Raw genomic sequence first — 14,840 nt, 5'->3', positions numbered from 1 at the left:
TGGGATAAGGCACCTGGACTCAGAAGTTAGTATTAAAACCAGCATAACAAATAAGCAAATGAATCTGTGAACATCTAAAATTTTACTGGAACCCAATTTTACTGAAAGCAGAAGAATGGTAAGAATTCAGAAATAGCTGCAAACCCACTAAAACCACAGATCAGCCTCATTCCACAGCATTCTGGTATGCACGGGGGATGAAGGCAACAGGTTACTAGCTACACCATCTCAAATACTAGAAGCTGACAGCTGTGTGACAACTGCGTGGGTATCCATATGGTGTTATATGATGAATTTTGTATTTGAGAAGTCTACAAAATTATGTGCAAAAAAGTAAGTTTATCACAGTGTATATAAGCAAGGCAGTATTTGAGATGAAAAGGTAGCATTCTTTTATTAGAACTACTGGTACACGCAAAAGGAACTGAAGCCCTTCTCCAGGTCTAAAATAAGAAACAGCAATCTCCAAAGCTAAATTTAAACTGAGAATATATTCTGTGTTTAAAAAGACTCAATAAATCTACAGAAAACCTCAAATATTTCCTAAGGTAGAGTCCATCTCATTTAGCTTTAGCCAGCTAAGAGTTATATATCCAACGTGCATCGTCAAGGCTTTCCCCACAGCTAGTAAAAGCAGGTGAGGGAGAGAAGATTCAGCCAGAAGGTTACTGATTTTAATCATTTCCAGATGGTAAGAATCGCTTTTCGGATGTTGCACTCCCTCAATTTATATAAACTAGGGAGATTGGTTTTGCAAGGCCTACGCACTGAAACAGTGGGTGAGATTAAGTCCACCCAAGTTACTTTGCAACTCTTTTCTCTGTATGTTTTATTTTTTCATGCATGCACAAATTTATATGCATGTATGTGTTTTTATGGTACATTTCAGAAAAAATGATCGACACTAGTAACTTAAGAGCTATTACTGTCTCTGTATCAGTATTCTTTGAGCTCCACTGCTACATCCAGTATCATCACAGTCCATTGGATTGCATTTGTAATACACATGCTAGAAACACAAATAAAGTATTCCCAACTGTGCTACTGAAGCAAGAACATCTCCATTGCCAACATAACTCTGCAGCATCAATTCTCACATCCCACAAAGCAATCTGGCATAGCTAACAGCAAGACCAGAATTTCTGAAGCTAATCCTTCTTCTTTAACCTGCACATTAGAGAATAAAGTACATGTTCTCTAGTGAGTATCTTCATGAAGCTGTAAATATCTCTGCTATGAGCTTTGCATTTCCCTTTCCTGGTATAAGTGAAGGTACTACCTGAGATCAATAAAGCTTTAAATGACTTGCAAAGGCGGCCCCATTAGAAGTAGTTCCTTTCCTTATGTTAAGCTTCCAGGAGAACGTTTCAGATAAGATCCTTGAGTAAGAGCACAACGATTAACATGAGAGGTTGTCATAAGAAAAATATGGATTTAGAATGTATGTTATATATTGATCTCCTAGAGCTATATTTCTCTCAGTTTCAAGGCACTATAAAGATTAATTTAAATGGAAGTGAAAGATAAAGTAACAATCGGAAAAGCTTTAGGAATCTTTGTGGACTAAAGGTTTCAAATCTTTTACTTAGTAGAATTTCTCATTAATATTTAGTAACAATACTGTTACTTCAGATTTGATTAGGGGGATACAAAACATTTAAGATTACTGGAAAAATCCAAAAGCTAAAACTGTACAAGTGAGCTTGGAGCTTCATTGCAGTACTTGGTCTAAACTAGATTCAGATATGAAAAACAAAGCTTCTTCAGAGTAATGTTGCTTTCTGTCCTTTGTAAACTGATAGAGTAGCAAGCCTTCTGCTGGTACAGAGTGTAAACAATAGCTCTAACAGCAGTTTGTTGAATAGCATTTGTGTTTGAATGTACTACATCTGACCTGGTTTCATTATAACACGATTCTGGATGTGAATTTTTTTTTTTTTTTTAAACAACTTTACAACATAAGATTATATAGCCAAAGCTCTGGGTGTGATGAGTAATATAAAAGAATGTTAACAAGTAAATCATTAGTTACTCTAAATCCAGTTAAGATCCTCACTTAAAAAAAAAAAAAAAAAAAAAAATCAGTCTCCTCACACAGGTTTCATTCAGGTAGTACAGTGTGAATAGTCAACTCTCACCACTTCTTCAAAAAAGAAAAAGGTGGCAATGCAGAATGTTAATTGTTAACCTACCCTAACCTAATAATCAAGAGAAAAAAAACAAACAAATCCATGGACAAAAGATCCCTGGACCTAATTATTCCTTTACTTTTGTCTTTCCACAGATTTATTCTTTGCAAGAATAAACTATGCCCTCATAACTTGACTCTTACCCAGATATTTTCAGAAAAGGCATGTTCTCCCATCGATAAATTCTGGGACTTATTGTTTACCGTAGAAACAGAGCTATCAAAATTAAATAGACCCTTCATTTTCACTTTTTTTTTTTTTTAAAATAGCTCAGAAGTGGTAAAAGATTGCCTTCCTTCATGCAAACTTATTTAGAGAAAAAGCACTAGATGCTTTTGTAATGAGGATAATTTTTCAGAAGGTTCCTGAAACATGATCTTCAGACAAACAGACAAGTGAAAACTGAGAAAATATAATCAAAAGACTTCAGTTGTGAAACTTTTTATTCAGATTTTGGTTAAAGACTTGTACACTCCTGCTGAATACTTTGATAAAACAACAGAAACATTGCCATTTGTATTTCATATTGGGGCACAAGTGTTCAGTTCTCCTAATATTAATAAAAATAGAAAGGACCAGCGTAACAGTGTGCTTACTAGTACACATAAAAATCTGCTAAGAGGCAGCAGAAGGAATGAGCTAGTGTCAGTTTCTAAAACCAACCAGAAGAGACCACTTGCTCTTCCACTAACTCATTAACTAAACAAGTGAGTGTGTATACACTTGTGCACGGCTCTGTACATGTACGCTTGTGCAACTGAAAGGATGTTAGTCAAGCAACAGAAGCTAATCTTCAGTAATATAAATTTAAAAATACCAATTTCATTGAAAACCATAGCGAATAGAAAGTGAGAAATACTACAGACAGGCTGATCTCCCTTGATTTGCATCGCTTCCCTGATACTGACATCATCTGAGAGATCTGGCTTGCAGTCTCTATTTTATGTGATCTGGGGAGCGTGGATGAAGGGGGCACTACATCCCAGAACTTCTAAATAGAAATACCACTCCCGCCACCTTTTTTTTAAAAAACTAACAAACAAACAAACAAACCTGCTAGAGTCCATGGGATAGATATTCTTTGGCTTCTCTCAAGTCTTCCTAAAGGTCACTAGTGAAGTTCCTACTGATTCTCTTTTGCTCCCCAAATAGGTTTGATACCTTAGCACTACAGCAACATTTATAGCAGTCGAAGCATGAAAGACTTAAAAAATCAGAGCAGGTTCAGAGCCCAGGCTGCAATTCCACCAGATACTATCTTGTATACATTTCTTAACACCATTCTTCATTAGCTGATGCTTTGAGGGGAAAAAAAGGGTACACACCACTTGGATGAATTTTTCACAGGAAATTTGATCCTGTAGAAGAAGCAGCTATTCAGCTTTACTCTGCAGATGGCATTGCCTCTAACATATTTCTGTGCATAAACATGGCATTACTCCATCTCTGTTGGAAATGTTAATTGATTTCAAGAAGATAGCTTGCCTCCCGGTCAAGATGTGTACTGTCAAAAGAAGAGGTAGGTGTAACCAGCCAACCAAGTTTTTTTGGTCCTATGGAATTTTATCTTTCCACACCTCAGTGCATGATTACACTTATAAATGTTACCTACCTCTGTTACACCTGAAAAGCTCACAATTTAAAAAAAAGTCTCTCTAAAGCCAAAAGGAAAATTGATAATCATGGTAACCTTGTCCAGCCAAGGTTAAGTTTAAGAATCTGTGGTAATCTTCTGTTATTAGAACTGTATGTAAAAACATGCTTCATAACACACATTTGGGAAGGAGTTCTTTTCAATATTATAAAGACTGTTTGTGGACTGAAAGATTAGGAGATATAGCAGCACCCAAACTAAGTTTTCTCTCTCAAAGCATCAAAGGTCAACTAATACTTAGTTTTTCAATAAGGCAACACAATTCTATACTAAGAACTGAGAACAGAGTTAACAACAAACTTCAGAGAACACATGCATTTGTGCACCTTGGTTCTGCTGCAGAAGTATGTAACAGATCAGGGTAAGTATGAATAGGATATTGGGGGAGGCATATTGTATGCATACAAGCATGCACAAGCACAAGAAGAAACGGCACAAGGTTTCAAGAATAATTTTTAGTGGTAACAGAAAACTGTTCCCAGGACAATGCTCCCGTAGTAAAATTGAGAAAAACTAAGCAAAGCCCAGAAGGTTGCAGCACAGCTGACTCAGCAGCAGACCCTGCATCCTAACAAACAACAGGACAGCAACAAGGTTGCAGCTTGTAACATACACCAGCCTTTCTCCTGTTAGCCCATCAGGGAAACAGATTATAGACAAACATTTCAAACACAAATCCTAAACAAGAAAAAACAGGTAACAGACTCATGGAAACTGAAGTAAGCAAGATTGAGGCTAAGGACCATCCCATAACAACGGACAACTTCTAAACATAAAATATATACAATAGATGTAAGAACTAGTCTGTCATCACCACCATGAAGAACTCCAGAGATGCAGTGGGGACCTGACAGCTACTTACCCTTGTCCTCCATCCTGCACGTTGGGCATACTGCCCAAATCAGATACTGCGCACGTGGGCACATACACACCTTTATACTTCTAGGAGCGTGGGTATGAGGGTAGAAGCAAATGAAACCATGAAAGAATGGGTATCGGTTGGTACAATCATTCCACGTCAAGATCCTGCAAGCATTACTCACCTTCGCCTTCTGTAAGACTTCCACTGAATTTTGTTATACTAATCTTTCCATGCTGCAGTACTCTACAGAAATTAGTATTTACATGGAGGAAGAAATAGAAGATGCTTTATCAAAGTTTTTAAGGCACAAGCAACTATAAACCGCACAGCAACGTTGGTATTTGTTTCCAACAAATTTACCTGTGCTGTTCAGAAACAAATCATTACTTTGCTACGCATCTGGAAAAAATGAAAATAGAATTCCATGAAGTGGGTGATTTTTCATAATGGGCAAAGTTAAGCCATTATGTTTTAAGGTGTTAGGATTTAAAAGTGACTTGCATGAAGATTGGGCTAATTTAGCAATCTAAGCTAAAATAATTCAGGCATAATATAATAAAAATGCAATTACTTTATAAATCCAGAGGGTGTTTTGGTTTTCCTATTAAACTAGAAGCTTAAATAGATACCCTTTAGAACAGGAGAAGCTAGCATGCAATTGGACAATTCTTCATCAAAAGCAAGCAGCAGACTCTGAGCTTTATTGTCAGGTGCAGCTAAATACAGCAAAACAGAAGTATGTGTTCTGGAGAGTTTCAGAATTGTAATATACATATAAGGGATAGATAGCATAAAGAATGCTTCCACTTCTGTGTAAACCTGTAACAATTGCTATCAGTTGAAGAAAGACTGAGCACTATCCAGTATTAACAAAACGGCCTCTGTTCCAGAGCTCAGTCTGGCCTCCCACTGTATCCAAAATTTCTTTATCACCATACTCTGATGCCAGGTTTGTTCAGTCCCTTAGGCTTTTAGCTGAGATCAAACACCACACACAGTAAGTGAAATTATTAAGTTCTTTCCATGAAATTTTACACATTTGTACACATTTCAAATAGCTGTAATATTATAAATGGAAACTACTTTCCTTTTTTCCCCATTTATTGTTACCCAGGCTTTGAATGAGAAGTAAGCACTGCTATACTTTAAAAGAAGTTACATATTCCAGGAATTTTTATTCAAAAAGAATAGAAAGTTTTCTATATTTTTAGGAGGGCATTACACCAATTAGGAGTTACATAGAACTGAGTAATCACGGAAAATTTAATTACTTTAACCAGGACATTCAGAAGGACAACTTACTATTTAAAAACATACTGTAATCCTTACTGATGAAAAAATATGTGTGCCAACAAGAGCCTATAGCTTTCAGATAAAGTGAAATGCTGGGAAAGTTTTCACTATTATTGTCAATGTTTTACCTACACTGCTAAATGTTCCTTCTCCAGGACTCCTGGCTTAAAAAAAGGCTTTAAATTCACAAAACCAATTAAGAACATAAGTTAATGTAATTGGTATATTCAAGACACTTTACTGTAGTAACATTTTAGATCAACTTGGCTTCTACAAATAATTTTGAAAGCCAACTAGATGATCCAGATCCATTTTTACCATGGTACACTTAATAATCTACATTAATGATCTTCTCAAACACTGAACTGTGCTCTATTTCACCGGCCTTTATTTAAATACATGGAGCATCCAGAGATCAGTGATTAACTAGTGCTCTTAAGAGCTGCTCACATGTCCTACGAAAGTTCAAGAAGTCCACAAGAATCCCCTCGCAGGAAAACAATTAGCCTAAAATCTAGAAATACAATTTTCTTTGCATCAATTATGCTACACAGTAATTTGCAATTTGATGAGAAGACTAGACTGTAATCCAATATTCAAGCAAGTTCATACTACTACAGATGTAGTCTTATAATTAGCCATATGCTGTTCCTTCTCCCATATATTAATTTGCATTAACTATAAACTCCCTAGCCTGCACCACTACTTTCCTAATGACCCAAGACCCTACATCAGGTCTCAAATCCTCATCTATTTCAATTTCTTCTGCTGCTGCTTCTAAGAAATACTGTAGTCATGTTGTTAAACTTTAATTTTCAGCATAACATTTTCAACTTTTTGCAAGAAAGAATAATTTGTATGGATAGTCTTGCTTTGTGTGCTCATCACATCTACACTTAAAAACAAGATTTCACTTACAAGTGCATTAGAGTGAGATATAGCACTACAAGCTGTTTGCAATTAAGAGCCATTAGGGGCAGCCACAGAACACACTGCTGCAAGTCTGAGTATGATTCCTGTCTTATTACAAGTGTAATGATATATAATCCATTTGCAGATGGAAGTATGCAGCAACTACTAAGGAGCACGTTTATTTATGGCAACATTCCAAGGAAAAGTGTTACTTGCAGCATAAGCAGTAACCCCTCAGTCTTTTACATAATATGTTGCATGAATTCCTGCAATGGGTACAGATTTGACTATCAGGAAGACACACAGTTTCTTTAAGAAACAAAAGAAAAAGCACAACAGATGTCTGGTTAGTCTGGAGCCATTAGTATGACAAACTGGAAGAAGCTGTAAGACTAAAAGAAACACTGATCTGAGGTACTGTGACTGTAACAAATTACTTATCTTTGACTTAATTTAAACTGAAAACCATCAGTAATACATTTCTCATATGCTTCCCAAGATAAGATGAACCACTCTTGTTATTTTTAACTCCGGCTTCTATGCCTCCTTCAGTTACCTGCATTACTGGAGTCTAAGGGTGATGACCTGTTTCTTCCCCCTTCCCTTCCTGTTTTGGGAGATCTTCTGCAGCATCAGGTCTCCGCATCCCAGCTTTGTGCTGCATGGAATTCCATTACCCAACGTTATAGCGGCCAAGCCAACCTAAGCCATCCTAATTCGTGACCCTGAAAGTAACACCCTCACACTTTACTGCTTTAACTTCAACACACCTGAAAAAAACCCAATCTTAGTATCCCCTTCCGCAGCAAGTTAGTTTCTCCCCACTGAAAGTACTCTCTCACCTTTCCCCTGCACCTTCCATTTCTAAATTAGCCTTTGGGGAGAAAGGAGGGAGGGAGTGCCAATTTTAAACACTGAATACCACCCGCATCTGAGCAGGGTTCATAACATGACAAGTACAAAGAAGGACGTAAGGGAATGGAGTATCCTACAAGGGACCCTTCACACAGCAGTCTGGATTGTCATAGAAGACTCAAAGGAAAACAAAACAGCTGCAGATATCAAACCAGCACCATTCCATTGATACAGCTACAGACAGACCGACCAATGTGAATAATGAAAACCATTACATTTAATGCATTTGTTTTCATGCCTGCTTTGTACAACCTGGTCAGGTCCTCTTAAAGAAATCATTGTATGTGACTGAAAAAGATAGCAAGGGTTCATATAAAAACAAATTTAAAAATCCTTGAAATACAGCATACCTTAGCAATCTATAGCAGAAGTAACAGACAGAAGACAACATAATGCAAGAAAAGCAATCAAAAGGAGACCTGGGACTACCCAACTTTATCCTCTCATCCTATATAGCCTTAGAAGTGTGAGAAACAAATGTTTACTTCAGTTAATCCCCAGACTCATACTTGTAGGAAACTGGGACAACACCAAACAGAGATCTAACTTTTTTTTCCACTGGAGCAGGTAAGTCATTTTAGAGTTGGATAGCTTCCTCAAAATTAGTGCTTTAATGGTTTTTATTAAGAGATACCTCACGAAACAACTGTTTTGGGGGAAAAAAAATTGCAGAAAGAGAGAGATTTGGGAATAAGACTTTGAGGAAAAGAAATAAAAGGCAGCAAGCTTGCAATACAGAGAATATTATAGCCCACCTTGGGGTGGGAGGGGAGGAGATGCTGAATAGTCAGCTGTCTTCTCAACCTGTGGGATCTCAGCACCTCAGTTTCTACCCTCCATTCTGCACAACTATCTGATCTTTGCAGCAGTAATAGTACACATGAACCTTCCATTTACTTTAATATACATCAGGACTTCACTGACATCAATGGCACTTAAAACATACAAATATAGTGCTAATCTGATTGTCTGTTTGCCCCTGCCACAGGGAACTAAGACGATGATGGAAGAGGCTCAGGTTCACGTACAGGCAAATGCCACAACGCATCAGGGAAAAATGAAAGCTTTAGAAACTTTCAATACCCCATTATCATCTACCTTGCATAGCAAGCAGTTATAGATCTTCATTGTATGTCATTTATATATACGTATAGGAAAGTGATAAATGAAGTAAATTAGCACTAATCAAGCTCACCTCTCACTGCTGCACTCAAGGGAATGCCATGGAAGCAGAGAATGGAAGCCCATGAAAGAAATACTATATACCTAATATTTCAAACCACAGTTCTGTAAGGAATTCAAAAGGTTACTCATTTCCTAATGGTGAAGTTGAAGCAAATGGTTATTAAAGAGTTAATATGATTTTCAGCACTACAGCATGCCTAACAGCTCTACTCTCCTCACATAATACTCAAGACAGATCTCAACTCTGACTACTGCAAACATTTACTACTGGCACACACTATTTACTTTGGAAGATCAATACAGGTCTCATATTCACTGTATGTATTTCACACAAATTTTGGCACAAAAACACATCAGTGAGTTGATGCTTTAGCCTGAGGAACAACAGCATTAAATGCAATAATTCTCCACAGATAAGCTGCCATTACTGAAAGAAAATGGTATGGTGCATAGAGATTTGCCCTCAGCCATGATTAAAAACAAAAATCTCGCCACAGAGCCAAAATACATTTGAGTAGTAGAGAAAATTAGCAATGCTGCTTTTAATTACATACCAAAATCAAAGAAAAAGATCAGCAAAAAATCTGAGGATGTAACCAAATAGAGGCAGTGACGAGACAGAAATAGTAATAATGAGAGAATATGTGACTTCTTAAGACTTAAATCAGTAGGACTTGGCAGTGTACTTTTTACCTGGTTTTAGGTGAAGGATAGTTATATGTAAATTGATGATACATAAAAAAAATGCACAAGGACAGAATACTTTACACACTACACAGAAACACCAGTTAATACTTTAAACAGTATGCACAGGCAAGTAGAAGACTTAAAGGACAGATGGCTTTAGGCACAGGATAAGGTAATAAAAAAATACACTGATGGCATAATCTGTGCTAGAATAGTCTGGTGATAATGACGCTCGAGTAGCATTGTACCAATTAAGAGACTGTGAATACTGTGGGGATTTATCACAACATACCTGCCCTGTTCTTAATCCGTTGTTTACCTCTAACAAAGTCACTTTTAAGGTACTGAAATACCTCAACTCATCTGACTCAAAATGACAATTCTTGTGTATATCAGGGTAGTAGATTGGAAAAAGTCTATGCATTACTCAGCTCTTAGCTTTACTCTGAAATGATAAAACTGAGTGCTCAAAATGCTCCTAACATAATTTAGGTAGCTAGGTGTTTCACACTCGTTTCTTAAGATGCAGTCTGTTCCTTATTTACTGGATAATAACGAAATCCTGCTCTGAAGAAAAAAATGACCTTATTTTTTACAGACTTCTATCTGCATCCTTCTCGAACATTCAACCAAACATTGGTAAAACCCTGGTTAGATAAAGCAAACCACTATGCATGCTCTGCGGATAGAAACTAAAGCAGAAGTTACAATCACTGCTTTCAAAGCATTAGTAGAACAGCTATGGTTTGCCTGCTAGTAGGAATCCTCCTTCCTCTCCAGCCTGGCCCTGCGGTGAGCTCTGCCTCATCCTAATGAACAGCCCCCTGTTCCAGTGTCATCATCTTGTCTACCTAGACGCAGTCTTTGCTTGTCTCAGTCGTCCAAGGATGTATTCACCTCATTTCTACAAACTCCTCCTACTTGCAGCTACAATTTGCAATGTTCCCCCTATATAGGCAGTTTATCTCACAGTTTATCTATACATTCCCTTTTCACACTGACTTTCAGCTCAATTTTTTCCTCTAGGCTTCTTTCTTCAGTGTGCCTGTCTTTGGACACCTATGGCTTTCCCACAGCACCTTCCTATCATTTTATTAAGCCACAATATTGTCCTATTAGCTTTGTATCTGATGTCAGAGTCCTCTTAATACTTGTGCCTATGTCCCTATTAGCAAAGGATAACTCTGCACGAAGCTGCAAGCCCGCATTGCAAAGTAAAAGGAATAGTGGTTTTATTTAAAGGGCAAAGATTTGAGAAGTCTTAAACATAAGCAAAGACTCTTTTCCTCAGCCATGACCTCTGACACTGCTGAACTGTTCAAGTGGCTTTTCTTTTCAGAAAACATAGCCAAGATCCAGTAAATAAGCCAAGACAGCCTATTTTAATAGTCTGTGAATATAAAATATATTTCCAGTATTTTCAAACATAATGTACTCCAGTGTACTTCCTTATGAAAAGTCCTCTCATTAAAAGAAAAAGGAAAAAGCTTTTCAGAACATCAGATCTGCTTTATCTCAACATTATTTGTATTAGCGTCACATCAGAAAAAAAACCCAGATAAACAAGTAATCCTTATGCACAAACCACAATTAGCAATAAAGGATCTGTGATAAAAACATGCTGTGTAATAATGTAAACACAGTCATTCTAGAGGAGCTACTTTAGCTTTTCCAATAATATTCCCTTAGCAAAGAAAAAACACATATAATAATGACGAAGTATTTGTTCCTTATGCCAATTTAAATCGATATACACATGCCAGTGAAATGCACAGGGGCAAAAAGCTACATATTTATTAAAGCACTAGTGGACTGTTTGTTGGAAAATTTTTGCAATTAGGGGCCAGTTCCTCATCTCACACAAAATTTACCCTCTCACCAATACAATGGAGATACGTTGACTTAGAATAGCTGAGAATTTGATCCTAGCATGTTACCACTATTTATAAAGATGAATATAAATACTTCTACATTCAAATTTTTAGACATAATTGCTAGCTTTGCATGAAAAAAAAAAAGCAGTACATGCTGAGGGAACATGACCAAGGATGGCCTGGTACATACCATACATACATTAAAAATACTGCAACATTCTCTAGTTTTTGTACTGTTTCTGGACTTCTTAGGTAGTACTAAATAAACTTACTATGTAATGCAGGCAAAATTCAACTGTGCTACCTGCAGACAGATCATGTGGAAGAACTTCTTACTTTCTTCATCCATACTAAAAAAATACGCCCATCAGCAGCCAGAGTGAAAAAAATAAAAAAACCAAACCCACAAACCACATATCCTTGCATTTCCAGGTAATTCTGTTAAGACTTCATGAAAGTGAATTAAATCTTTGTTTTCCTATACAAGTAGGAAAGTTGTATTAAAAAACAGTTCTTGATCAAGGAGAACAACTACATATACCATCCTGCAATATGTTATTTTTTTCTTCCTTTGTATACAAGTAACTTTTCTTAATGCTTAATCTTTGTTATCATGGTTTGGTAGAAATTCCCATTTTGAGCTAATTAGTGACTGGTTTTAGGCCTCACATAAAACCCACCCCTTTGGTTTATAACATCTTTGATGTCACAGGAATTAGAATCTTCTCCCCTTTTCCTCCTCCCTTCTCCTTCCCATTAGAAGGGTGTTTCTCTACAACTTCAGTTCTATCACGTTCATTCTAGTCAATGATTAATATCAGAGCCTTAAAATTTCTATCATTTGCATCTTTTGTCTTAAGGTAAATGAAAATCTGGAGCAAACACGCAGCATCTTTTCACATCTTCAAGCTCCAATTCATACTGTTCCTCCAACTCTCTTCCTTTATAGCCACTCTTCCTCCATATTTAAAAGGAATAAGCCAAGAAAAAAACCCAATTAAATCCATCAAAAATGTAGAAACTAGTAAATAATTCTATTTATTATGATGCCTATAATTAAACATGAACTAAACTCTTGTGGCAATTATCAAATGTTTTCTTAACAAACCTTGTATATCTAGGCAACAAGCAGGATGTGTCTTCCCTGAATCTGTGCAGTACCTTGCAAAAGAGCTGGGGACAAGTCTCTCTCAAGGTATTTTACCAAGGCACAAAAGGAAGAAGTTAAGATGACAAACAGCCAGGGGAAGGATGGGAAAAAAGACACGTGTTAAAGTTTAACTTCTAGATAGTTATTCTTTTTTAGTAAATCAGCCCCTAAAGTCATCTGCTCTTAGAGGCTGGGTGCAGCTTGTTTTAAGAGAGAATCATAAATCAGTAAGCTTAAAATAGCAACATACCTTGCCTTTTCTTCAGATCTCCAAACACTGGAAACCCTAGGTCTCAGTAAACCCACTTGCTAGAAGCTTTAATAAATACCACTTTGTTTTAGAACTTCAATACAGTTGTTTCGATTAAGCTTGAAGCTGCAGAAAAAAATGGTGTGACTACCTAAAAATTTAGATCCTCACAAGCAATTCAGCATCCTTACACAGGCTGTAGGAAGAAGCACCTCCCTCTGCTAAAGGAAAGCCTTCCCTTTCTAGTCATCTGGTATACTGTAAGGTATTCTTATAGGAACTCAGATAACAGATTACCCTGCCATTACACTATACTCTTAGACTAATGACCTCTCTTAGATGAGGGCATGACTAAAGACATGCAGAGCTTAAATTTCACTCAGCAATGCAGGAAATCCAAGAAGCTTCTCGAGTCTTGGTGAGGCTACTTTTGATAAGGAAGAGAGCTGCTTAGTATAAACTGTAGTGTCATCACCGAGATGCTCTCAAACTACTCACCCTGAATTATTATTCATAACTATCCAAAAATATCCCATTAACCAAAGCCATTCTATTGAGTGCTATAGTCTCCCCCAAGCCCGACAAGGCTTCAGCTTGAGATAGGATCTTTCCAGGTTCTAATTTTTTTTTTTTCCCCTTTTTAAGTCAGTAGTGTAAGCCACACCAAAGATAACTATATGTCCTGTGCAAAAGTCCTTCTGTGTACATGCTAAAAGCTACCGCAGGAACGCAGGTCCCCTGCACAGTGGTAACTTTTTCTAGAAAAGGGTATGAACTACATACAAAAACTTCTATATATTCTCGGGTAACTACAAATGAATCATTCTATGATTCTGAAATGTTTTCCTTCAGAGAAGTAGAAGTTATTTTGTTCTGTGACTACACTGCAGCTCCAAAGACACAAAGTAGTTCATGTCAGAGTTCCCTGTTGATGAGCAGCAAGTTCAGATACATCCAATTCACAATACAGTTAAAATAGTGTAGACAGGTTGCCAGACTTCATTTGTGTCTGAAACAGGGTTTTTTGTTTCCTTTTTTACTTCTTCCTCTTCCAAATTAAAATCAACAAGCATAAAAGTCAGTGCTTTCTTACTGCAGTTTGCTTATCCAATAGCTGTAGAAATTCCACATGGATCCCACTGCCTCCCAGCCCCAAGAGAGTTAAGTGCTTACACAGCAGCATTTGGCAATTAATTTGACATTTTAATCAAGAGTGCTTGAGTGTAAACTGCATTCCAAACCAACTTTTTTCTTTTTTTAAAAAACTGTCTTAGTTGAGATTAATTAGCAATACTTCATATGTTTCAGACAAATATTAAACACCAAAAAATAGAGGTTTGGTACTAGACGTAGCCATTTCCTCTGACAGTATTGCAATTAAAAAACTGAGTAACTGACTGCAAGGAAAAGCCCACCCCAGCTGCCACATCTCATACATAGTAACATCTCAGTTCTCATCAAAAGTCATTGTTTCACCCAAATACCACCATTTATCTCTGACTTAAAGCAATTTACTTACCTTGTGTCTGCATTTAAGTACAACGCCATAGGCTCCTGAAACAAAGAAGAAAAGAGATAAACACCTCAAAGCAGAAAAAAAAAAAGCAGCAAGATAAAAGAGTCTTCAGTCCCCTCCTAGCTACAGAAATAATATTGTTCCCAGTATTATTATCCAGAACTTGCACATACAGGTACTGTAATAAATTTCTGTGCACTGAAACAGTTTTACAAAAATTGGTTGAAAGTAAATGGATTTTTAAATGCTGGAATTATTTTTAAATATACTTGCAGAGAAGTTTGATAACTTGCATCTCCCTAGTATCTCTAAAGAGAAATTAATATAGTAAACTTCAAAAAAAAAAAAAACCA

At 36.8% G+C, this 14,840-nt stretch overlaps 1 protein-coding gene across 3 annotated transcripts in view; it reads right to left on the bottom strand.

Moving 5' to 3' along the window:
- The window catches only part of CDKL5 (cyclin dependent kinase like 5), a 133,419-nt gene that overhangs the window by 70,606 nt on the left and 47,973 nt on the right, over positions 1-14,840 (bottom strand). For all 3 annotated transcript variants that reach the window (XM_052794302.1, XM_052794301.1, XM_052794303.1), the window contains exon 3: positions 14,491-14,525. In XM_052794302.1, coding sequence (XP_052650262.1) covers positions 14,491-14,525 — 35 coding nt within the window. The remainder of the gene's footprint in view (positions 1-14,490; positions 14,526-14,840) is intronic.

The sequence above is a fragment of the Harpia harpyja genome, chromosome 8, assembly GCF_026419915.1.
Source record: "Harpia harpyja isolate bHarHar1 chromosome 8, bHarHar1 primary haplotype, whole genome shotgun sequence".
Classification (NCBI taxonomy): domain Eukaryota; kingdom Metazoa; phylum Chordata; class Aves; order Accipitriformes; family Accipitridae; genus Harpia; species Harpia harpyja.
Note: the sequence above shows the minus strand (reverse complement) of the source record. Positions and strands in the feature narration are given on the sequence as shown.